The sequence below is a fragment of the Phyllopteryx taeniolatus genome, chromosome 22 (assembly GCF_024500385.1).
Source record: "Phyllopteryx taeniolatus isolate TA_2022b chromosome 22, UOR_Ptae_1.2, whole genome shotgun sequence".
NCBI classification, from domain to species: domain Eukaryota; kingdom Metazoa; phylum Chordata; class Actinopteri; order Syngnathiformes; family Syngnathidae; genus Phyllopteryx; species Phyllopteryx taeniolatus.
The window spans coordinates 6511160-6535714 of NC_084523.1; the positions used below are offsets into that span (position 1 = coordinate 6511160).

At 45.1% G+C, this 24555-nt stretch overlaps 2 protein-coding genes and 1 long non-coding RNA gene across 6 annotated transcripts in view; all 3 read right to left on the reverse strand.

Annotated features, from left to right (window-relative positions):
- Positions 1-7: 7 nt before the first annotated feature.
- Positions 8-2330, reverse strand: LOC133471587 (uncharacterized). Its single transcript, XR_009786279.1, has 6 exons — positions 2148-2330; positions 1648-1743; positions 893-1581; positions 564-675; positions 326-483; positions 8-215 (listed from the first exon to the last, which is right to left on the reverse strand). It is a non-coding gene; the product is annotated as an uncharacterized LOC133471587 (long non-coding RNA).
- A 5002-nt stretch (positions 2331-7332) lies between these two features.
- On the reverse strand, positions 7333-17662 carry adipor2 (adiponectin receptor 2). Of its 2 annotated transcripts, none has more exons than XM_061761219.1 (8): positions 17542-17662; positions 13531-13811; positions 10142-10309; positions 9892-10063; positions 9538-9724; positions 8966-9153; positions 8702-8895; positions 7333-8626 (listed from the first exon to the last, which is right to left on the reverse strand). In XM_061761219.1, the coding sequence occupies exons 3-8, from the start codon at positions 10205-10207 to the stop codon at positions 8498-8500; spliced, it is 936 nt and encodes a 311-aa protein (XP_061617203.1). In that variant the 5' UTR covers positions 10208-10309; positions 13531-13811; positions 17542-17662; the 3' UTR covers positions 7333-8497. The 2 variants fall into 2 exon arrangements, with proteins under 2 accessions (XP_061617203.1, XP_061617202.1); XM_061761218.1 differs by having other exon boundaries at positions 8966-9268.
- A 2716-nt stretch (positions 17663-20378) lies between these two features.
- The window catches only part of wnt5b (wingless-type MMTV integration site family, member 5b), a 42858-nt gene continuing 38681 nt past the window's right edge, over positions 20379-24555 (reverse strand). For all 3 annotated transcript variants that reach the window (XM_061762925.1, XM_061762926.1, XM_061762924.1), the window contains 2 exons: positions 21786-21944; positions 20379-21720 (listed from right to left, as the gene is read on the reverse strand). In XM_061762925.1, the coding sequence (XP_061618909.1) occupies positions 21421-21720; positions 21786-21944 (459 nt within the window). In that variant the 3' untranslated portion in view covers positions 20379-21420. The remainder of the gene's footprint in view (positions 21721-21785; positions 21945-24555) is intronic.

The following is a 24555-nucleotide window of genomic DNA, read 5'->3' on the forward strand; positions in this document are numbered from 1 at the left end:
TACCATGTGGCAAAAGCTAACAGATTTATTCCTGTGATGACATCATTAAGGTGGGAACATGTCACAACACCCAAAATGCATTCATCTCCAATGGTGATGGTAAAAGATTGTGCCTTTGCAGCAAACATTCCTTACATCCTGCTTCTGTGTGCAGTTATGACAACCTCCACTTGAAGCGCCGCTGCCTGAGGACTGAGATGCTGGGTTTGAACACTCTGTAAAACAAAATGGCTGATATAAACATTTTAGTTTAATATTTCTCTCTTCTGCCATTCCCCCAAAGCTGCACAGAGCTGCAATCCGGACCCCCAACGAGGTAAGTTACCTTCACTACTCTTCGCTCATGTCCACTAGGTGGTGCAAAAGCATCTTGGCTCTGGAGAACCTGAACCCGGCTTGGACCGACGAGTGAAGCAGATTTCCTGCTTCAAGGTCTGACTTGATCTGCGTCGAAGACTGACATCCTTTTGACTTCATCCAGTGCTGCGTGAGTAACAAGATCGTGTACGAGGCTGGGTTTGACATGCCGCAAAACAAAATGATTGCCATGAAAATTTTTATACCTGTCTCTTCAGTTCCACCAAAGCTTCAGTCGCTTGCTTACTCTGCATGCAGGGTGGCTTCCAAGTTCCATTGTGGCAGAGAACCACCTTGGCCCCCAAAATCCTGCACCTGCTGGGGAAAAACAGTTCTACGTGACTATGCAGGTGGTCCTCAATGCTGTTGAAACTTGAAAATAAACTCAATTAGCAGTTTGACTGGTTCAGTTTTCTGTGTTCTTGTTCTTCCAGAGACTGAGGAACACGTTCAACTTCCTGTGAGTGCTCTGTGTTGCAGGAAAAACTTGTTTCATCTCAAAACATAAATTAACCACAATGTTTGGTTCACTCACCGATGTCTTTTTGGCTTCTTCAGGGAGGTCACGACACATTGGTCGACGCGCTCGTCTTGATGGTGATGGTCATCAGCAATGAGGAAACTGTCATTCCGGCTTCAGTCGGCTCAAGTTCAACTTATTTTAATCCGCAGGAGAAATAAATGCAAATTACAACAAGTATTTGTTGATCTCACTCTTTTTCTTGCCTTGGATGTTGTCCTCTCTTACTCAGCTGGATGACCACATCAGAAGATGCTGAAGCCAAACTGTGGAGCAGCCTGAGGAGTTGGACAAGTTTGAGATGTTTGCACTGGTGTCCACACACACTTGACAGTCCACTCTGTGACTACACTGAACAATCATCACAATGTTGTTCAAATGTTTTTCCTTCTTTCATGCTCCGCTTCCTGTGAGCGTTTGGACAAAGTCCTAGAGAGAAACAAGTCACATCCTCTTCATTGCTGGTGGGTTTCATCTCTTGTCAAATGTGCTGTATGGCAAAACTTAACAGATGTCTTTGTTTTAGAAATTCTGGCCTCAGTTGACTATTTTCCTACTGCATGCTCATCTGTGTTAAAGCCAATCTTCTGAAGGAGGGTGACTTGCAGCAACCACTCCTCACATCCTGCTTTTTGTGTGCAGAGCTGCGAGAGGAACAAGATGTACGAGGCTCGCCTGTCGCCACGTCTGCTGGGTTTGACACGCTGCAAAACAAAGATTGCCTTAAACATTTTAACATCCTTCTCTTGTGCAGTTTGAAGAGTGCTCACCTGTTTTGTTTTTTTGACTCTGCGTGCAGGGCAGCTTCCAGAACAAGAGCCATCGTGGAGGAGAAGCACCCTGGCCCCCCCAAGATCCTGCACCTGCTGGGCAAAAGCAAGTTGTACATGAATGTGCAGAAGGTCCGAAATGCTGTTGAGACTTGAAAATAAACTTTATTAGCAGTGTGACTGGTCCTTCTTGTGTTCAGTTTTGTCCTCAAATGTTTGTTCTTCCAGAGACTGAGGAACATGGTCAACTGCCTGTGAGTGCTCAGTGTCTCTTGTTTCGTCTCAAAAACATAATTTAATGACGTTGGGTTAATGTTTGACTCGCAGATGTCTTATTGGCTTCTTCAGGGAGCTCACGACACATTGGTCGACGCGCTGACTGTGGTGACGGTCATCAGCAACGAGGAAACGGTCATTCCACCTTTAGTGGACTCAGGTGCAACAGTTTTAATGATCTGCAGGGGAAATTAATGCAAATTGACATGTATTGTTGTTCTTACTCTGCATGTCTTCTTCCTCAGCTGGAAGACCACATCAGAAGGTGCTGAAGCCAAACTGGAGCAGCCAGAGAAGTTGGGGACAAGTTTGATGGTTTGCACTGTTGTCCACACTTTACAGTCCACTCTGTGAATACAGGTCACAATCCTCACAATGTTGATCAAATGTTTTTCCCCTTCCTTCATGCTCACCTTCCTGTGAATGCAGCAATGTGAGCACTTGGACGAAGTCCCAGGCAGCAACAAGTCACATCCTCTTCATTGCTGGTGGGTTTCTTCTCTTGTCAAATGTGCTGTATGGCAAAACTTTAACAGATGTCTTTTAGAAATTCTGGCCTCAGTTTTCCATTTTCCTCCTGCATGTCCATCTGTGTTAACGGTAATCTTCTGAAGGAGGGTAAGGGACACCTGAGATGACTTGCAGCAACCACTCCAAATCACATCTTGACAGCCATCCAGAGGAACAAGATGCACGAGGGGTCCTCAATGAGAACAAAGTATGCATGTTCATGATAAATTTAATTCAGCTTCAATGGTATTTTAATAAAATAAGACTTGTTTTGCACAGTAAATTTCAACTGGTCAAAGAAATGTCGCCTGTCTTGGAGAACCTGAGTCCAGCATCACCTTGGACTGACTCATGAAGCAATCTCCTTCGTTAAGGTCTGACTTGATCTGTTGCAGAGACACTTGATTTGTTGTGCTGGGGGAAATGGCATCATGCTGAGATGATATAAGCTGCAAACCAACTCTCAAAGTAAGTTATGAAGATCACTCACTTGGTTTTGACTCTGCATGCAGGCTGGCTTCTGGTCCAGGCCTTCCTCTCATCCTGGTGCGCTCCTCTTCCTCAGCTGAAGGACAACATCCAGGTGATGACAACCAAAGTGGGGGATGAATTTGAGGAGCCAACTTTAGCGCTGTTGGTACGCTCACAATGTTCTCCACAATCGTGACTTTTCTCTGCCCAAAACGTGTTGTTGTTCTTCCACAGACTGAGGAACATCTTCAGCTTCCTGCGAGGTCTCAGTCGCAGAAAAAAACAAGTTGCACATCCTTTCCCTGTAAGTTTCATTGCAAACAATTTGCTACAAAAAAACATGTTTGGTATAAAGGTTTGATTCACAGATGTCTTTGTTTAACAGGGTCACGACACACCGGTCCATGCTCTCCTCACGATGACCAGTGACTGTCGTCAGTGACTGTCTGGTGAAGTGGACCTGTCATCCAACACTGAAGTTGAAGCTTTTAACAGTAAGCTCTTTGCTCTTGACTCCAGTCTTTACTTCTTCCGAAGTTGTTGTTGTTCTTCCACAGGCTGAGGAACATGTTCAGCTTCCTGCGAGGGCTCAGCCGCAGAAAAAAACAAGTTGCACATCCGTTCCTTGTAAGTTTCATTGCAAACAATTTGCTACAAAAAAACCATGTTGGGTATAAAGGTTTGATTCACAGATGTCTTTGTTTTCCAGGGTCACGGCACACCGGTCCATGCTCTCCTCACGATGACCGGTGACGAGGAAACTGTCGTCAGTGACTGCATGGTGAAGTGGACCTGTCATCCAACACTGAAGTTGACGCTTTTAACGGTAAGCTCTTTGCTCTTGACTCCAGTCTTTACTTCTACCAAATTTGTTGTTGTTTTTTCCACAGGTGCTGGGGAACATGGTCAGTCCTGGCAATGCAGATGTGTGAGCACTTGACGGTCCCAGAAAACAAATTTCACACCCTTTTCGTCACTGGTGAGTTTCACCTCATGTCAAAAAACATTTGCAGCACAAGTTGACATTTTGTCTTAGGTCTGCAATCTCTTCCCACTGGCCGACGACTTCACCAGGCAGCGACAAGGAGACCATCGTCATCCAACATGTAAGCTTTAAAAAAAAAAAAGTGTTTGCTTTTTACTCTGCAAAAAAATAAAACTTGTTGGAAAAAAACTTGTCTGACTTCCTTCTTCTCACACAAAAAGTGTGGGGGGGGGGGCCCCCCCACACACTTTTTGTGGGGGGGGGGGCCCCCCCACACACTTTTTGTGTGTGTGGGGGGGGCCCCCCCCCCCCCCCAACAGTATGCAAATTAATTTGCAAACATTGGCAGCCGCTACATTTGGTACACTTGGGAAGAGTACGTTCTACTCTTTCCCCCCCCCCCCCCCCCAGTGTACCTAATGAAGTGGCTGCCAATGTTTGCATATAAAGTATGAAATGTGCATATTTCATACTATATATGCAAACATTGGCAGCCACTTCATTAGGTACACTGGGGACGAGTAGAACTTACTCTTCCCAAGTGTATCTAATGAAAGCTTCAACTGAGCTTAAAGCACACGAGTGACACTTGGGGAGAAGTAGAACTTACTCTTCCCAAGTGTACCTCATGAAGTGGCCGCCAATGTTCGCATGTTACATACTTTATATGCAAACATTAGCGGCCACTTCATGAGGTACACTTGGGAAGTGTAAGTTCTACTCCTCCCAAGTGTACCTAATGAAGTGGTCGCCAATGTTCGCATGTAAAGTATAAAATTTGCATGTTACATACGCGAACATTGGCGGCCACTTCATTAGGTACACTTGGGAGGTGTAAGTTCTACTCCTCCCAAGTGTACCTAATGAAGTGGCCGCCAATGTTTGCATATGAAATTTGCATATTTCATACTTTATATGCGAACATTGACGGCCACTTCATTAGGTACAGTTGGGGGGGCTAGAATGTACTCTTCCCAAGTGTCACTCGTGTGCTTTCATGTACAGCCTGGCATCCAGTGTTTTTGTAAATTTATTTTCATTAAGATAATGGTTTCAAATTGTGGAAAAAAAAAAAAAGCTGTACATGATATTGCTAAGTTTAAACTCAGTGAAGGCACAGTTAGCAATAAAACAAACTTTTTGCAGTTCACCCTGATATTGTACCAAAAAAACATTTTTTTCCCTTTACAATCTGAAACCATTATTGCAATGAAATTATATTTGCACAAACACTAGATGGCAGGCTGTACATGAAAGCAGCTAAAGGCAGAGGACGCCATGTTGTGCTCTTGAGGAGGTGTGTGATGTCGCTGACGTGAGCGCACGCACCAACTGCAAAAGCCAAGCTTCATGTACTGCGCACACGCACGCATCCACAACAAGAACATCATTCAATGGTTCTATTCATGTGCTTTTAACAAGTTGCCAAAAAACTAACGTTCAAATAACAGCAACCTAGTTTTTAATAATTAGATGCATTTTGAAATAACTTAGTAAAACAACACCATGTTACTAAAAAATAGTTATTTGGGCTGCGCCAATGTAATTTAAAAGCAGATGTTCAGAAGCGTTGAATGATGTTCTTATTGCGTGTCCGTGTTGTGCAGTACAAGAAGCAGAGGTCAAAGCACACCGAGAAAGGGCCGAGTGACTTCAGACACCTCCTCAAGCACACAACATGGCGTCCGCTGCATGAAAACAGTAAACAGACCTGTCCAAAAGCAGGTTGTCCTCGTCATCGTAGCGCAGAGCCGTCCACGTGTCCCACAACTTTGCGTCTGTCGGCTGCGTGTCCGCTCAAAACCTCCTCGATCCTGTCAGGAAAACAAAAGCAGTCAGTGTCTTTCTTTTGCAGATGTCACATTGCATTCCCCCCCCCCCAAAAAAAACAACAAAAAAAACCTTCAATTTAAATTAATATGGCAATGAAAGAGAAACGAAAAGTAATTTATGCAACTGTGGATTATATTTAATAATCATGTTGGACCAATTCAACGATTGGTTGAAGTTTATTTTAAACATGCAGTACAAAAAATACAATACACATATCCCATACTGAAACACCATGTACTGCTCGTCCGAAAAGGAGGTGGAAGTAGTTAAATGTATTTATTAATGAAGTGGTCACCAATATAGCCCCGCCCCCTATGCATACCTAATGAAGTGTCTGAAATGGACAAAATATGAGGTACACCATCTGTCTTGTGTCTTTATTGGCTATCATCGCAGATGGACAAATATCATGAGCGGCAAATAGATACCCCCCACCCCACCCCATGATGTTGGTGTACAGTAAACGCCGCTACATCGCGGTTCACGCGTCCCGGTCACATTTTTTTTTTGCAATTGGGTAATAAAAATAAATTATACATATTTTTTTCTGACAGTTAAGGCAATTGATATTACAGGTAGTCTCTCCGGGATGCAAACAAATTGTTTTGGACTCTATGTGTGGTTAAAATATGATATTTTCGCCATTTTCTGTTATTAATTTTGATATTTTTAATTTTGACATTTTATGGGGAAATAAAATACCAGTATTTTAAGGGGAATATTTAGGGTGGGGGGTGGGGCTGGTTTGTTTTTGTACCGGTGAACTGAGTTCAAAATTTGAAATTATGAACTATGAACTTAATTAGTTCATTTTTAAAACGATGAACTGAACTTTGAACTAGTTTATGTAGAAAAATGACCTTTCCCAACACTGATCCTGTATTATTTCACATCACAATATAGCTCAAAGGTTTGAAAAATAAAAAATTTGCAATGTCATGAATTTTTTTTCCTCCTATATCTTGCAGCCCTCGTTTGTGTACCAAATGCAGTGGTTAAACGTCTGCAGGCCTTGTGTATTTACATTTGCGTGGCTTAATCTTTGAGATTAAACGGCTAACTGTGACTATTGTGTCGGTTCCAAAAAGTTTTCATGACGTACGGTCACGATAAAGTTTTGTTTGAACGAACGAACGACATCTGAGAACAAAGTTAACGCTGTACTGGACAGCAGTCCCATTTCCTCCACAAACAAGCCATTTTAATACTTAATAAAACTTACCCCAACATCAATTCCAGCGTCAAGTGAGGGAAACAGCCATGCTTTTATGAGTCTTTTTTTGCTAAAAATTCCAAGTTTCGCGTCCAAACGTGCAGCTGAATTCAGCCCGATTTGGTTTGTGTACGACAACAAAATCCGTCCGGGCCAACGGACGCCATAATGTTGGTTCCGGGTTCTCCTCACGACATTGACTTTACCGCATCGAACGGAAACCTTTACAGTCAGAGGAAGAAAAGAAACAAAAACAAAACAAAAAACAATAATAATAGTAAAATACTTATACAGTCCTGAAGTCTGTTCATGTGGCAAATAAAAGTCCAATTAGTACTCGTGTTTGTGTGATGTTCTGAGCATCCCCTTTCCAATGAGGCAACATCAGAGCCATATATAGAATTAACAAAGCATTTTTATTAGAACAATAAAGCAGATGTAAAGGTCTCTGACGCAAACACTCCTCTCACAATGCAAAGTGCGCATCAACATACAATATGCCGCCATCCGAAATGCAATAAATTAATAGAAGGTAAACGCAATAAAATCAATCATGAGTAAAGCAGATATTAAAGACACTTGCCAATCATTAACAGCATGATGTCAAAAATAGATGAACAAAACAAATATTTAAACAATAGAAAACTTATATGTCATGTGAACAAATAGAGAGATTTTTGTTTTATTATTTGAGTCATTCGGTCAAATGTTTTGATATATTTTGATGTTGGCATTTTAAATGTGCTGATTTATTAGGTTCTGACTAAAAGGCATTAAAATAAAAAAATAAAAAAAAATTGACAGCAAAGAGACAACATAGATGAATGCATATTAAAAATATTCTTTCATATCATCTTAGATTTGGTTTCAAGCGCAAACATTCGGACGAGGTCAGAGTTGGACACGCAGCAAACGTGATTAAAGTTCCCGTTCGCAGGTGGAAAAAAGTGACGGAGACCTTTTCAACGCTTCTCCTTGCATATTCAATGAAATAAGAATAATAGTTCCACTGCAGCACCCTCAACCTCAGCGTACAGCCTTATTTTTTGTTCCTTTTAATATATATATTTTATACAAATCTATAACCCAAATTTAGAAATCTTATTTACATGGAAAACGTTTTTTTTTTTTTTTTTTTTAATTTAAAAGTGACACCCCATAGAAGCCCCCTTGCAACCTTCACAATCAAGGAAGCTATTCAAGTACTTTTTTTTATATGAATGCTCTTAGGTTTGTATTAGAAAAACAGCATTCATACAAACACCCAAAAATATTTTTTAATACAAAAAAATGATGCTTCCTCTGCGATATAAATCATGAAAATCTCCAAGAGGAAATGGATGGTTATTTTCCAGAGGTCCCAGCTAGTATTTAGTGAAGCTCTCACAAAGTGGTTTGAGAGGAGAACGTCAGTTGAAATGGCGGCCCCTGTGAGGCCGTCCTGCGACATGACAAGTCACACTGTCCTCTGGGGAGGGCGGCCAGTGAGTGTGCGCGTCATTACAAAAAAACGACGGCTCCCTGTAGTAAGGTGGAAGTGAACACGTGTGCGTTAGCGTGGGTTAGAGCATTCCGTCGTCGGTGCAACCCGCTCCGGCTGTGTAGCGAAACTCCTGCAGGTTGGAGACACCGTGGAAGTGAACGAAAGCGCCCGCCACCACCAAGATGTGGAACAACTGGTGAGAGTGGAACTGTAACACACAGAGGGAGACGCTCTCAATGGAGGCTACTTAAAAGGGCCAGAATTGTGTGTGTGTGAGACGTACCCAGATGTCGCACTTGCCGGGGAAGAACCTCTCCGGGATGCGAGCGGCGTATAGGCAGGCTCCGGTGATGTAAAGCGTGGCCATGAGCAGCAGCCAGCCCATCTGCCCGATGGTGGTGGCTCGGATGAGACCCTCGCTGATGACAAAGTGAAGGGTGGGCACCACGCCGCTCAGACCCAAGCCCACAAACACACCTGAAGTGAGAACAGAGTCAAATTACACACCGTGACACCTCTGAGGAGGGAAGGCGGCGGCGGGCGGTACCTGCGCGGACCCCTCGGTACTGCGGCGTTGCGAAGAAGTCGCACTGGGACACGGTGATGGCGGACAGGCCCAGCACGCACACCACCAGCAGGTAGATGATGCACGGCTGAGGAGAGCAGTAGAAGGAGTAGTAGAGCCACGGCACGAACGAGCCCATGATCAGGAAGGCGATGCCGCTGTAATCCAGCCTGTTGAAGTGACTGACTATGAGTGTGCGCATTGGGTTTATTTATTTGACTTTTCTCCCCGGCTGAAAAGTTCATCGCCGACTGTGGCGCTTCATTCTCACATGCGAGCAGTACACTGCAAAAAAAAAAAAAAAAACCCTCCAAATCTTACCAAGAATATTTGTCTCATTTCTCGTTAAAACTCATCTGATTCTGACTCATCATGTAAAAAATAACTTTTCACTAGTTTCAAGCTAATTTTCTACTTGAAATTGCCAGTGGAGTACTTTTCTTTTTTTTTTTTTCAAGAACATAAAAATGATTGCTTATAAAAAGGGAATGATGAACGGCGGTAGAACTGAGCAACACTGTATATTGAATACATTTTTGCATGATGTGTCTTACTTGGAGAAGACCCTGGACACGCCCTCCGAGTGGCAGTAGACGGTGTGGAAGAGCCACGAGAAGGACAGGCAGAGGATGGCGCCCAGGAAGAACATGCCGATGGCCACCTTCTCCTGGACCGGCGCCACGAACGACATGTTGGGTCGGAACATGTACATCAGGCCCAGGCAGAGGAAAAACAGGCAGCCTGGGGACAAGACGGACGCAAACGGAGTCAGAATCACACAAGCCAAAACTTGACTTTTCGAGCTAGTTCATCTCTTTTTAAGGTGGAAGCGTCCAATGTAAGCCTTCCATGGCCAAATGTTGGAAATCCACATTTGAGCTGAGACTTTTTGCGTGTGTATGAGCGACCTAGCAGGTGTGTCCAGATGTTGCCCGTCTCCGTGTGGATCCTGAAGATGCTTCTGAAGCAGGCGCGGAACGAAGGCATGGGCGGCCTGTGGCCGTGCAGCAGGAAGTCGTTGTCCTTCAGCCAATCGGGGAGCACGTCGTGAGGGATGACGCGCCACCGGCCCTCCCACACCTGGTGACAACACCAGACTGGAATATGACTAAAACCGGATCTGAAACGCAGGATTTACGCGAATGCAAGTGTGTTGACCTTGTGCACAAACTCTTCCATCTTCTCCATGGCATGGTGCGCCTGAAGCAGCGGCGTCATCCCCATGAAACCTTCGTCACTACTCCTATCTTCTCTGCCCTCCTCCTCCTCTCCTCCTCTGGCGTCTTCCTCCTTTTTTCTCCTCTCCTCGTCGCACGTCGGGAGACTCTGGAAAACAAAAGCGCGCGAGGTTCGCAGGTGAGTCGCCAGCTCAGGAGAGACGTTTGCCCGCGGCACATGTACACGCTCAGCGCGTCGGTGAGCTTGTCACATGAATCCGCCGCGATAAAGGTGATACGTCAATTGGCTGTGTTTGTGTGGCCTCATCATCTCGCGTGCATTTTTTTATTTCTTTTTTGTCTGGCGTGTTCATGGGTGTAATGGAGGCGCACGACGAGCTCCAGATGGTGCCAGTTGTCATTGCGGGGTGAATAAGTGGAGTGCCCACATGCATGCGGGGTGCCCTGGAAAGAGTTCATTCAGTCCAATACGACTCGCCGTGGTCCGGGATTTAGTGAAACCTACCATTAAAAGCAGGGCTGCAACGATTCATCGACTAAATCGAATAATTCGATTACAGATGAAATATCATCTGCTTCAAAGCCTTACAGGGATCATTTTCCACACAGATTGTCACTGCTGTTGCAAATGTCACAAATACTACAGTAGAACATGAGGATGGCGACCCCAAGTGGACAATAATACTCTCTGCACTTCACATGCACGTTGTGTTTAATAATGCAAAATATTTTTTTTATCCGAGTACTCAATCAATGGGATAATCCGAAGAATAGTCGGTTCCAAAAATATTCTTTTAATTTAAAAGACAAGCAGAATTCCTTGAAAATGTATTTTAAAGCTAAATTTGGCTCACAGTGTGCGTTCACATAGCCGCTGCTGCATTTCTCAACTGCTCAGCTGATCCGCTCGAGATACCATCGGGCTTCGAACGGGATCCCCGAGGAAGGCTTCGGGGAACCGTGCGCGATCCTGAGCAAACAATGTGCTGACCAACGTGTCCCGAGCACGTGCACAAATTCTGGAATCAAATGTCGCCCACAGCGTGTTTGTCGCCCCGGACGTGATGTCGCGGCGCTGCCCGGGTATCAGCTCATTGTGTATGACTGCCAAAGGGTCAGGGGGTCAACTCTGTGGCATTGCGCAATCATCTCAGTCCTGAAAAACATCTGCAAAACACAGCTCCTTTTTTGTTGTCTGGAGTCGTACTTCAACAGATTGCAGTTCGTCAGGGGCCCGCAGGACAACAAATGTGTTTTTTTTTGGGTCAATTTTACACTTACACAACGTGAAATTGTCCTTATCTGCTTGAGTTACGGACAATAAACAACTCCTGAGGCCTCCTTACGCAACAAAAAACAGTGTTTTAACCAGCTTGTATAATACATCTTGAATTCCAACACAAAATGTAGTCCTAGTTTGTGCTAACCCCATGAGATATACAAGATGATCAGCTCAAGAAGAATTATCAGCGTATTTGCAGGCTCACCCAGAGTATGGATGGCACCGTGAGATCAATTAATTACTTTCAGCATCAAGTGCTTAGGGTGAGCCTAATCAGGTGGACTCCAGAAGATAAACACGCACAAGAAACGGAGAAGGAGAGCTACGCGCGTGCTACGCATTAAACCGAGCACTTGTTCCCCAAAGACTCCCCCCCCCCCCCGCTTACAGACACACCCTCAAAAACCCGCTCCTTGTGGACTCATTAAACATGACTAACTGCGCGCACCTGATCCGGTGTGCGTGTGTGTACAAGTGTGCTCAGCCAAATTCAACAACAGGCGCTCGCACCCACACGCCTGTCAAACTAAGGACTGTGTTTGACAGCAGGCCAGATTTCTTGTGTTTTTTTAAGCTTCTTGAATTGCAGGTAAATGACGAATGGATGAATGAATTGGGTGTGGACCAATGGAAGGGCGAGAGCGAGGCAACACAACAACACGGCGCCGAGAGGGAAGAGCTTCACCTTTGTAACCCCCACCCCTCCAAGTCCCCCCACCGCTCTCCACAACATGTGACTCACACATGCACACACGTTCCTCAAATGCAAAGTAATAAAAAGCAGCTGGTGCCTGCTCAATTCTTGCTTTGGACAAAAAAATAAAAAAATAAAAATAAGAAAAAGCTTCGCTCGACAACAATAGTGCACGGCTTGTACAATCGAGGGAAGTAAATGGAAACTCGAATGCATGAAAACATTCATCTAAATCAAAGTTTCTCATAAAAGGGAGGATGTGCAGACATTGTTTCCACTTACTGGCTCACGTTCGTACAGTAGATGCATCTGTGATAAACTGCCGTTCATTTCTACTCAAGCGTTTAAAAATGAAACTATTTTAACTGTAACAATCCTCTTATGTTTTGAGTAAAATGAAAACTTAAAAAAAATTGATATTTCTAGAAAGTTAGGATAAAACTTATTCTCTTGGTTTCCTTTCATTTATTTATTTTTAAACCTAACATTGCGTTATTTTTTTGCTTTCATTGACCAATAGACTTTGCCAGTAAGAAAACTCCATAATTTATTTATTCTAAAAAAAAAAAAAGAGGAAATCAGCAATGCAGTAGTCCGGTACATCGTTAGCCTAATAGCATAGTTGCCTATGTCATATTTGAATGTTTCCAGTGAACAAGAAAAACAACAACAACAACAAATTCAACAAACAATCTGAGAATCAACATTTAAAAAAAATTAAATAAAAACTTTTTTATTGACAGTGACAGCAATTTTAAAATGACTTGGGCTAATATTCTATTCGGCAAACTATATGGCATCTATGTTTGTTTGTCAGGTGTGACGGAAACACAACGTGACATGCGACACACTGTCACGTGCGCCTGCCAACGGTAAAACAAATTCCAACGGTTTCGCCTCACGGGCCGTTAAACCGGACGCTCTCTGTCGGGCGGCGGGCGCGGGCCCCTCGGGCGGTGTCCTCTCAGGTGTCCGTGTCACGTTACGGCAGGTGCCACACAAACGCACAAGCCCCGCACAATGCACGCGCGCGTGTCCGCTATTGTGTTTCGCCTCAATGGCTCCGAACGTGATCGCTTTTTTTTTTACGCTGAGCGGGGCAGGACGGCAGCCTTTGTATGAATACATCGAGCGCACGCGCAAGAACGAATGTGTCAGATGAGTCGGACTTCACGGGACAACATACACGCACGGCACCTTGATGAATCTTCTACCATGAATTGAGAATTAAGTCTACTCCTACAACAGTTGCGGACCAGTGCCGAACATCGCACCTATCACGATTCACTGTTCATGACTGCCACAGAATCCAACACTGCACTCTGCACGACTTACATTTGCGCAACAGTTACTTACAACAGCTCGGAGTCATAGCTAAAGAGGCTCAACTCACCCTGTTGTGCGAGTGGCACTGGGGGATGCTGAGGTGTCCGTCTGAAGAACCTGAGGTGGTTGCGGCGCGGCCCTTCTCCCGAGCTCCCGCCGGCGCGCCATCTGCCGTGTGCTCCGCATGGCTGGAAGTTCTGTGTCGCAGCACGAGGGCCGGGCCCCCGGGCCAGCTCTCCTCTCCTTCGTCCAGCTTGAAAACGCCGGACCGGACCTCCGCCCTGCAGAAGCTTGAAGCGAGCGCTGGACGCCGATCGGGGACTCACTTGGGGAAATTGCAGGATGGGGCTGAAGAGACAGAAATGCATTTAATACATTTCAAAATCAAAGCTCAATAGGGCTGAAACGATTGTTTTTGTTTTGCTTTTTGGGTCCTGGGTCCTTATTAGCTGAGGAAACAGAAGACACGAGGCACTTGTGAAAAAGTCAAATCAATTCCCAAGATAAGTGCAGCGCAGGAACAAGCAGCTCTGCACACAATGAGAAGATCATCAAGGTTTCAGTCTGCGCCGGGCTGATAAAACGTCATCCAGTATGAGCACACCAACACACTTTTGTTGCTGTGCACTTTTACTTAAATCGCGATGTTGAAGTGTCAACTTCATTAATGGACACTTTGAACCTGCCCCGGGTTCATAGCGAAGCCATTAATAACCATGATTGTCCTCAAGCCATTGATGCTATCAAGCTGTTGTACTGATTTGACACACAGATCAATAGCAGCAACGTTGAGGGTGTACTGGACATTATATTAGGTACACCTGAACAATTCAGTAAGACTTCACTCAACTGTCAGTCATTGGAGGCAAAAAAAATAAAATAAAAATCAATGGTGGCCAGCTGAACACAGAAGAGAAAGTGGACAGCTAGGAGTAATGTCAATGGGGGGATTGATTTCTTCGTTTTGTTCTGCTTCCATGACAGCATTCGGACACAAAATAACAACAGCGCGTGCATGCTGAGGAACGACAAACACATGAATCACGAAACCCGGGTGGTCACACATTAAGTGACACCACGTCGGCGGGCGGCCATTTGGGGAAGGAAGATTTTACTCTCGCTAAAAAAAGTGAAGAAAAAGTAGGGCAAAGGGCGAGCGCAGTCTAACGAGTCTGTGAACATACCGGAGGATGAAAACATGACAAGTCAGAAGTCAAGTTTCAAGTCTGTCTACACAGCGGTGCTAAAGCAATAAGGCATGTTATCTCATGTAAACTTCGATACATAGAATAGTGGAGATAAAACGCTTCCTGTCACAACACATCCTGCACTTTCAACATTGGACCTGCTGTCATTTTCGACTCGTGTACTGTCTCGGCATGACAAAAAATGGTCGATTGATGGGCTTAAGCTGCTGAGCAAAAGCCCAATCGTGCGTTATGGGCCTCCTCTCATCTCTTTCTTCAGGCTTGCTTGAAACAAAAGGGTTATAGCTAACGCAACATTGATGCTAGATTCCTTAGCTTGTCTATGGCGTTTTGAATTGCGTGTTCGCATTAAGCTGGCGGACTTTTGTTTTTACCGTGCAGGTCTATTTGCCACGCACTGCTTCAAGCGTTATAACACTGCCACGTAGATGGTATGAGTTAGCACTAAGCTAGTGGACTTCAAGTTATGTGGCTGTTTTAAATACACAAAGTTGAATTCTCTTTGTTTGACGTTTAGTTTCACAGTAAACTTCAACTGGGAGTCGCGATGTCTTGTTATTATGAACACTATGGCCTACTATGTGACTGTATTTTAATGTTGGTCACTATGGTGGTACCTGAAGTGTTTTTTTCAGAGGACAAATGTTTGAGAACTACAGTTCTAATAAATACAGCCGATCTTTTAGCGCCCAAGTAAACACTGATCCTTTATTATGATCATCCACTGCAATTTAGAGTTTGACATTTAGTTTCTGGAGATGAACAAGTCATCTCAGCCACAATTACTATGAAAGAGCGCTTTCTCCAAGAAGTTGTGTCCTAGAATAATCTGCCACAAGCGTGGCAACAAGGTCAGCGTGCTGGCACGTCTCTGACGAGATGTCCCCCCCCCTCTCTCTCTCCTGAGCCACTGGGTGGGAATTCAAAGGTGGTCAGTGGTCACATGTTGATAAAAATAGTGTGCTCTGATGACAAGGGAGCCTAAAGCTATGTTCTATATTAAGATATCTGCGCTGTCTTTTTTACAACATGAAACACTAACACATCTGAGTGTGGCTTCAGCTGACACCACCAATTCCATCTCATTACAATTACAGAAAAAAATAAGTGCTGCCGCTTTTCCCTTGAGCATTACAATGGACTTTTGTGCACATATTGGGGTTGTGAAAGGAAGAAAATTTGAGTTTTGGAGAGATGTTTGATGCTGTGGTTGAACTTGTAATGTCTTAAAAGACTTCTGTGGGTCATTTTCTTCCCCTGTAATGACAGTTCTCAAAGCCAAGTTTAGCAGCATTTCTTTCCCTGGTTGTGCTGCTATGTATGAATACATAGCAGGGTGAGACTTGCCCAGAGAGTTGTGAATGTATTTTTTTCTGTAACTCCATCCAATCCACTGAAAAGCACAGCCAATTGTAATTCATCCGTCGTGACACATTGACAGGAGAGCATTCATTCAACTGTGCCCCAAAAACAACGACAAAAATGAGACTGCCAATCCCCTGAAGGGAGATTAAAAAAATGCAAAATCTGTTTGAGCACGCCATGAAATATCCATGTGCTAATCTCATGTGAGACAAGACATGTTGGGTGTCCATCCATCCATCCATTTTCCGAGCCGCTTCTCCTCACTAGGGTCGCGGGCGTGCTGGAGCCTATCCCAGCTGTCATCGGGCAGGAGGCGCGGTACACCCTGAACTGGTTGCCAGCCAATTGCAGGGCAGATACAAAAAAACAACCATTCGCACTCACATTCACACCTACGGGCAATTTAGAGTCTCCAATTAATGCATGTTTTTGGGATGTGGGAGGAAACCGGAGTGCCCGAAGAAAACCCACGCAGGCACGGGGAGAACATGCAAACTCCACACAGGCGGGACCGGGGATTGAACCCGGGTCCTCAGAACTGTGAGGCTGACGCTCTAACCAGTCATCCACCGTGCCGCCCAAGTTGGGTGTGTTTGTGACAAAAGTTCGAGACAAACGGGCTATCGGCTGCCCAGGTTATTAAATATTGACAGCATGACTTCATGCTTGGCGTACACGTAGAGCAGACGTTGACTGCTGCAAGCCGGTACAAGAAATAAAACAGCTACACTGCAAATGACTAAAACAGTACTGTAATTTGCATGCATTTGAATTGTCTCTGTGCTGCTCACAGCCACTGGAGGGCATGTGTGCATGGTTGGGGGGGCGTGGGGGGTGGGGGTTGCTCTGATATGTTGTGATCAACACTCAGTCTCAGTTCCACAAACGATACAAGGAATGCAAAAAAAAAAAAAAAAAAAGAAAAAAAAAAGAGGCTCACCTTTCCTCTGAAAGTGTACAAACAGTCACAGCAGACACAAGGGAGACAAAGAGAAGCCCAAAACTCCAGACACACTCCTGATGTTGACGAGCCGCGCTGCACTTTTCGCAGCACACACACAGGAGCCTGACGTCACGCCACGTCAAAACATGTCATGTTTGACGTGTGTGTGTGTGTGTGACAGCATCGGGGAGTTAAAGGAGAAGAATAAAAGCAAACAAGACAGGCACAGCGAGGGGCAGCCCGCAGGTTTGTTTACACCGAGCTAGCCAGCACAGCTAGTTCGCTAACACGAGAAACCACAACAAACTCCTCAACTACTATCGTGTTTCTTCTGACAGCCTCCTTCGGTTAAACGTCTATATTAAGACGGCACGGACGGACCAAAACGTGGGGGGGAGGAATAAATAAAAGCAAGAAAATAATGGTTTTTTTTTTCACACCCTCTCTAATCTCCCGACGCTGTGCTAACAGCTAGCACTCGTAAAGTACCAAAACGAACTAAAGTGTCCGAAACAATACACAACGGGACATCGTCAAAACACAGAGTTGTAATTGTGTTCACCTCGTCGGCGTGTTGAAGGGAATCTCCGTTGTGTGATGGCTGTTTGTCAGAGAGTTGTAACCGTGGCTCCGCTCTGCTCCACTCTCTGTTGTTCTCTTACGACAGACAGCACTCGGGGACGTCTGCTGCGCCGGGGGGGCGGTGTAAACGTGTGACGTAGCACTCACGAGAGGCAGGTAGCCAATCACGCGGAGGGTAGTCTCAGGAGAGAGGACCAATCGTTGTCCACCCGGAAGAGAAAATGACTCAATTGTTTTTTGTAGTTTTCATTCACTGAATCGCTCGTGAAACTTATGGAGAAAACAAAAGTGCAACTTTGAAAATGAAAATTTGAGGTGGGGGGGGGAAGAAGAAACGTTTTACATCAAAACATTTTATTCAGTTATTAGATGACAGCTGGCGCTCCATTGTAAATGAATTTTATTTTTTGAATCCTCATCCTTTTCATTCTTTTAACTCACTTTATGCTGTAAAAAAATGCATCTATCAACCTTCCAGATGAGCTACTGTAATTACAATTTTTAAGCCACTAGTTTAGCACACTAACGACAAAATTGAAGCAAACAACATAAAAGTACACGAAAATGTGAATTCTATTGACTTATTAGATAATAGCTGGCTAATTCTCATAAATGTTACTGCTAATTATTTTTTTTTTAAAGCCTCTTAGTTAGCACAATGACAAAAATGGATGTAAACATCCCTCTCAAATCCAATGAAACATTAAAAAGTACATGTCATTGGCACACTTAAAGTTCAGACTATAGGGCAACACGGTGTGTGAGTGGTTAATACATCTGCCTCGCCGGTTTTGGGTTCAAATTTCATCTGTGGCCTTCTTGTGTGGTTTTCACATTCCCATGCATGCTCGGCTGATTGAAGACTCAAAATTATCTAAATAACTTCGATTGACAGGTGACCACCTCTCGGCTGAAGTCGGCTGACATGGGCTCCAGCTCGCCCACAACCCCCAATGAGGGCAAACGATAGAGAAAGTGTTCGGCTATGTTACCAAAGTTGTTTATCGTGTCGATTAGGTGTCCATTGACTTTCCAATTAGACGCGCATCCATAGGCGTGCCCACCCAGACTTCACAGGGCAAGCTGGGCTGCTTGACTGTGAATTGCATTGTTGGGCAAAAACAATTTTTGGGTGATGAGTGTGTCGACTGATTTAGTTTCGCCAGGCTGGTTAATCTCGTCCAACACCAAACAAGTTAAACCACATTTGCAACAGAAATACTAGTTTAATATTCTAGAGTAGATAAGACGCCGTTATCACAGCATTCATCATATCTAATCTCAAGTGTCCTATTTTAACATTGTTATAATGACACTTTTCTTGACCTTCATTTGTTTTTGTAACAAACATTTCTGATTGCACCAGAGCTAATCCCACACTGAAATACTTCTTTGTGTGTATGAATGTGGACTAGTTGGGGGAATGTGACCATTTAGCTAATCCGTTTGAACCGTACCAACCGGATAATAAATAAATAACGCAGGCCTTGGCTGGATGGATGGTGAAGAGATTGTGTGAATAATTAACACACGGTCCCAAAAGTGTTCATGTTCTTAAAAACCTTGCTAAATAGATACAGTATAAGAGTGGACGATGCCTTCAAGTGTCACACGCTTTACTTGCTATTAGTACTTGACACCATATTAGGCCTGTTACTGCTTTAGAACCGGCGTCTGTGCTCACTTTTAATTCACTTTCATGGCGGCTGCCCACACGACAGCTTCATTAATAGATGTAATTGGTAGTGATGGTGCTTAACATTCATTTAGCAGCTCCAGTGAGCTCAACCTTGAACAGTGCTTTTGCCTAAAGATGCTGATCGGGTAAGAAAAAACCCAAAAAACAAACAAAACAAACAAAAAAGGTCAGAAATAATAGACATGATCTTTTGCGCTATATATGTGGAGGTTCCACTTAAACACAACATGGCCGTTGAGAAGCCCTGTGCGCCGAATCCTAACGATTAGTGTGCGAGGGAGCGAGAAACATGACAGCTTTAACGGCTACCATTAGGATAAGAAGTGGCGTGGACGTGGGAATTAACCTTTCAATTTCAAGTTCATCTTGCACATCTGCGCGAGACGTGTTGAACAAAAAGTAGACCTTACCGGGGGAAAAAAATGCAAATGGTTAAGCTTAACACATGAGCGCATTTGCATTAAGATAATCATATGGATGGGAATCTGAAATAAGGAATGCACGGGAGATGTCAAATTTGCGTTGCCTCAGTGCCAAGCCAAGAGTGATTATTTTGGATGTATTTAACCCAGATAAGAGACAAGAAGAGTAGGTAAATGTTTCATGGGAGACCTGAATAGAATTTGTGGTGTCACCCAAGCAGATGGCAGTCAACTGAGACAGATTAGACACTTTCACTTGTCTAATCTTGTACCGGAGGGAAGTGTCACTTGCTTGAGCACGTTGCAAGACGTTTGCCACACATACTTCAACACAGAATACCAACAGTGTCCCGAAATCAAACGTCTCAGTCAGGGACGGCGGTGTGGGCGCTTAGCGAGAACAACACATGAAAAGAAAGACATGCCGTGCTGCGTACAATCCAATTAGTGGCCAGCAGCCAAAAGTAATGGGATTAATAGTGAGGTCATCGCACAGGTACGCTCAGACGTGCGCCATTATTTAAGGTTTTTGGCCAATCGTTGGGATGCCGGAGTGGTTCGTCGTACCGGTAAATCTGCTGTTGCCATATATGGGGTGAATAAATAACATGAGCAAATATTTTTGGGGAGTCCTGGTGATTCGGAGCACCTTGTTACATTTAAAAACACAACAATGACTTACAGAACAAGAAACAAGGCGTCGTTGTCCAAAGACTGGTTTATCAAAAGAATATGTATAAAACATACAAAACAGGAAATGAAAACAGTAATAAAATATATACTTTCTCTTATGATCTAATTTTCTTTTAAAGTAGCTCATAATAAATTGCAGTCCGTTCTGTTTTTTTTTTTTTTTTTGGTCACACACATTAATTTCTCCAGTCTTTTGTCATCAATTGACCGGACTGAATTATTTTCTAGCAATTCCTTTCCGCCACAGGCAAGCGTGATCTATTTTGGAAACAAGATGGCGAAGGGCCCAACGGAAGACATCCGGGTCAAGCTCGGTTGACTGTTCATTTGCATTCGCGGGCGTTGAGGAGAGCGTCCAGGAGAGCGTCTCTCGGCGCGGCTTCATCAATCTCGCTAATGGAGCTTTTTTAGCCCTTTGGCGCCTCTCTCTCCGGCGAAGGTCACGCCCGGCCGTGGCAAGACGGCCGCAACCGGGCGAGCCTCATTAGCCGCTGTCGCTCGCTCACTCGTCGGGTCGCGGGAGCGGCGAGCACGCCGGGAATTGTGCGAGTAACACAGAGACAAATGGACTGTTTAATGAAGTGTCTCTTTTTTGTAATAGTATTTCTACGCCTAACTGTGCCTTGAAGAACGACTCCCCTCCAATCCTTCACAAGCGATTCCTCGGTCTCGCAATATCGGGAACGCGCGTCAGCACATTCACTCCCGCAGGCCAGAATCAAAGGGGATGATGATCCAAAGTGTGTATGCATGTGTGTGTGTGTGTGTGTGTGTGTGTGTGTGTGTGTGAGAGAGAGAGTCACTTTTCAATAGTCTCTATTATTTAGCTGTATTTTTTTTTTTCCCATTGGAGTCATGTGTGTTCCTTCTTTTCAGGATCCAGTTGTTCCGCCTGCTTAATTCTTCTCCTTCAGTCGGCCGTCAGGGTTTGGGTCAGGAAAGCAGGACGGGATGTTGAGATGACCGAGTTGTGAGCACATCTGCCGGTTGACTCCAAATGAAAGACCCTGAACCAAACCCTGAACCGCTTGCTCCTCCCCCGTTGTTATTTGCAGACGAACTGATCGACCAGCGTGGTGCAGCGCTTGCACTTGACGTAGCAGCACCAGTGGAACTTGCAGTGGCAGCGCTCATGCTTGTACGTCTTGAACTGGTCGTAGCCCCGGCCGCAGCACATCAGTTCGCAGCCGTCCATGCCCTCCGACGTCTTGTTGCACAGGCGGCCCTGGGTGCCCAGCGAGCCCGTGGTCTCGTTGTGGAGGCAGTAGTCCGGGCTGGGGTCTATGTAGACCAGGTCCTCCGGGGTGGGGGGGTTGAAGCGCTTGTCCACCTGCTCCAGTTTGCCCTGAATTGGACAAAGACAGATGACTTTCTGTTTTGTTTTTTTTAGACCACTGCTGGTCTGGTTACCTTGCGTCCGATGCGCATGGCCGCGGCGCTGTCGTACTTCTCCTTAAGGAACTCGCCCACGCGCCGGAAATCGGCCAGCTGGAGCCAGCACGTCTTCAGACTGCACGAACCCGACACGCCATGACACTTGCAGGCCACGTTGGCGAGGTTGTACACCGCCTAGAAGATTCAGTCAGATCACATACATTCTCATATTCTAAGCTTAAACAAAAAGTGAGAAAAAAAAGTTTCTGAGTGTTGTGTTGGATGCCACAATACTTCCCTCTTGTGGAGCCAGTTTGTAACTACAGTGTTCCAACTCATGTAAACGCCAATCTCTTTGTGTGTTAACAGTGCTGGCCCAAGCCTTTATGGGGCCCTAAGAAGAATTTGAACCCACTTTCATTTTGTCTTCTAATAGAAAGTTTTGTCAGAGTCTGACCTAAGCATCTTGTGCGCAGGGTTACATGCACCAAAAGAAAGAAAATACAGAACAGGAAATACAAGGAGATTTATGGTGCTATCTGCAGTGGACTTTAGGGGCGAGTCTGACCAGACCTCTTGCATTAACCCCCCGGTGCACCCCTGAAAGGCACACACGCATCATACCAAGGAGATCACTCATCATGCTTTGTGTTCTTTTTAGCGTTTGCCGCACACATAAAACTCTCTGTGTTCTTTATACGGGACTCACATCACTGCCTGTCCTCTCCTCGGGTTGCCTGATCCCAATTACCTTTTCCCCTCTGTTAACCTCTGAACCCTGACCCCCCCCCCTCTGCAATCCCGCTCCTGTTGCCCCCTCTTCTTTCCTACCCAGCAGGTATAGCACTCGCCACCCTGCAATCCCGCCATCCAACCTCTCTGACCCCTGCTTTTGGACAAACAATGACATTTTGTCAGGCCTGTTGTTTTATACGTTGACTTCAATGGAGGTGAGACAATGTGTGTTTGTTTCCAAGGTGTATTATTAAAAATACAGATCTTCTTTGGACATGACACTATAAGTAGCTCCATGTTTTTCCAAAAACATGATGTCAGGTATGCTTAGTTGTTATTTCCCCCCCCCCCCTCCCCATATATGAGCTCATGCTGTGTGTGTTATAAGCGTCACACTGTGCTCTTTGGTGGGACACGCCTGCTGGGCTCACTGACACGGTCAGTCATCCATGATGGAGACACGGTCTTGTCAGGAACAATAGGTCAGGAGCCGTGCGTGCCTGCGTGTGTGTGTGTAGGGACGAAACAGTATACGTCCCTCTTGTTTTGACTTCCTAAACGTACCGTGGTGCTGTGTTAATGTAAGTAGTTGATGGAAGGACAGTTGCGTGCACGTGCACGGCTGACAACGAGGCGCTCTAAAGCAACCATGCGAGCGGCTTCTCTGAAGGAATGGGAGATGTTCGAGGTGTTGGCATAGCTGTTCAGATAACTGCGTGTCGCAATTGCACAGGATAACCGCTGATGAGACCGAAGTCGCTCATGTTCGACCAGAGGAATCAAACCTGAGGCCTGCCGGTCACCCCTGTTCACTTTGAGGAAACCACTTTAATTTAACTTACTGCAACAAGTAGAGCTTCAAATCTATTATGGATTTTCTACATTGTCACGCTTCAAAGTGTCCCAGAGGGAAAAAGGGGGATTTATCCACTCTGCTTGCAAAATTGATTCACTTGCACGCATCAAACATAATGACTTTTATTATTTTTTTTGTTTACGACTATTTAGTTTTTCCTCTTTTTTCCCCTCACTCAGACAAAGATGAAGCGCTCGTCTTTTAGCGATAGCGGGCGTCATTGTTTGAGTTTGCTACAAAAAAATCCTGGCGATGAAAGACAAATGTGTTCTCAGGGGAGGTTTTGGGAGTTTAGGCTGAGAATGTACATTGCAGTTTGTGTGTGTGTGTGTGTGTGTGTGAGTGTGTGTGTGAGACAAGTGTTGCCTCATTTGATTTGTGTCAAACAGAGACAGTGAGCCCCGGTGTGTGTGTGTGCGAGTCTTTGAGAGTCGGGGGAGTGTGACGGAGGTCCATCGCTCACCCTGCGTCTCTGTCTGCAGATGCTTGTAACACACGCACACACACACGCGCACACACACACACGTTGTCTGCCTTTGTGCACAAGTCAAATGAAGCTAAACGCTCAGACACACTGATAGCGGCACGCCCCTGTCACCTCCACACAAAAGCGCCGTGGTTTGCCTTGTTCAACCGAGCGGGACAAATACCGCTCAGGACAAACCACTGTGTCGGCCCAAAGAAAAAAAAGCGAGTTTCCCCCCCCCCCCTCTCTCCTGTGTTTCATCTCTCTTCCGTTCGAATGGACAGGAAACAATGCAAGAGGAAAATGTGTGCGTGTGTGTACAGCATCTCTCCGAGACTTTCTTCCAGCCCCAGCGGGACCCTCGCAGCAGAAACGCAAGCTCGCCAGGCCCTGACCTTTGACGTCAGCCACACACACACAAAACCAGGCTCACTGTCTCTCGCACAAATCAAACGTGAGGGGACGCGTGCACGCATTAAACGCACTCGGGCCTCTTGTCTTGTAAACAGCTTGGACAAACACATTCTCCTCCTGCTCCGTCCAACAGAAACCGGCAAATGGACCTTTTACGAGGCTGTGTGTGTGTGTGTGTGTGTGTGTGTGTGTGTGTGTGTCGGTGGATGTGGAGCCTAATCAAAGGTGAAAGGTTCCTTTTAGGGCCTTCTCAAACAACTCCCATTGTACCTTGAAAACCTTGAAAATGAGTCCAATATTCTCATCAATGTCTCCATGCTAACAAAAGTGGACAA

Excerpts from the sequence above, each read along its gene's own strand:
- adipor2 (XM_061761218.1), bottom strand. The coding sequence starts at position 10,207 with ATGGGGATGACGCCGCTGCTTCAGGCGCACCATGCCATGGAGAAGATG. Across the intron at positions 9,269-9,537 it reads GTGTCCAGGGTCTTCTCCAA|TGTACTGCTCGCATGTGAGA; the intron begins GTAAGACACATC and ends TTTTTTTTGCAG. Across the intron at positions 8,896-8,965 it reads GTACCGAGGGGTCCGCGCAG|GTGTGTTTGTGGGCTTGGGT; the intron begins GTACCGCCCGCC and ends TTCTCACTTCAG.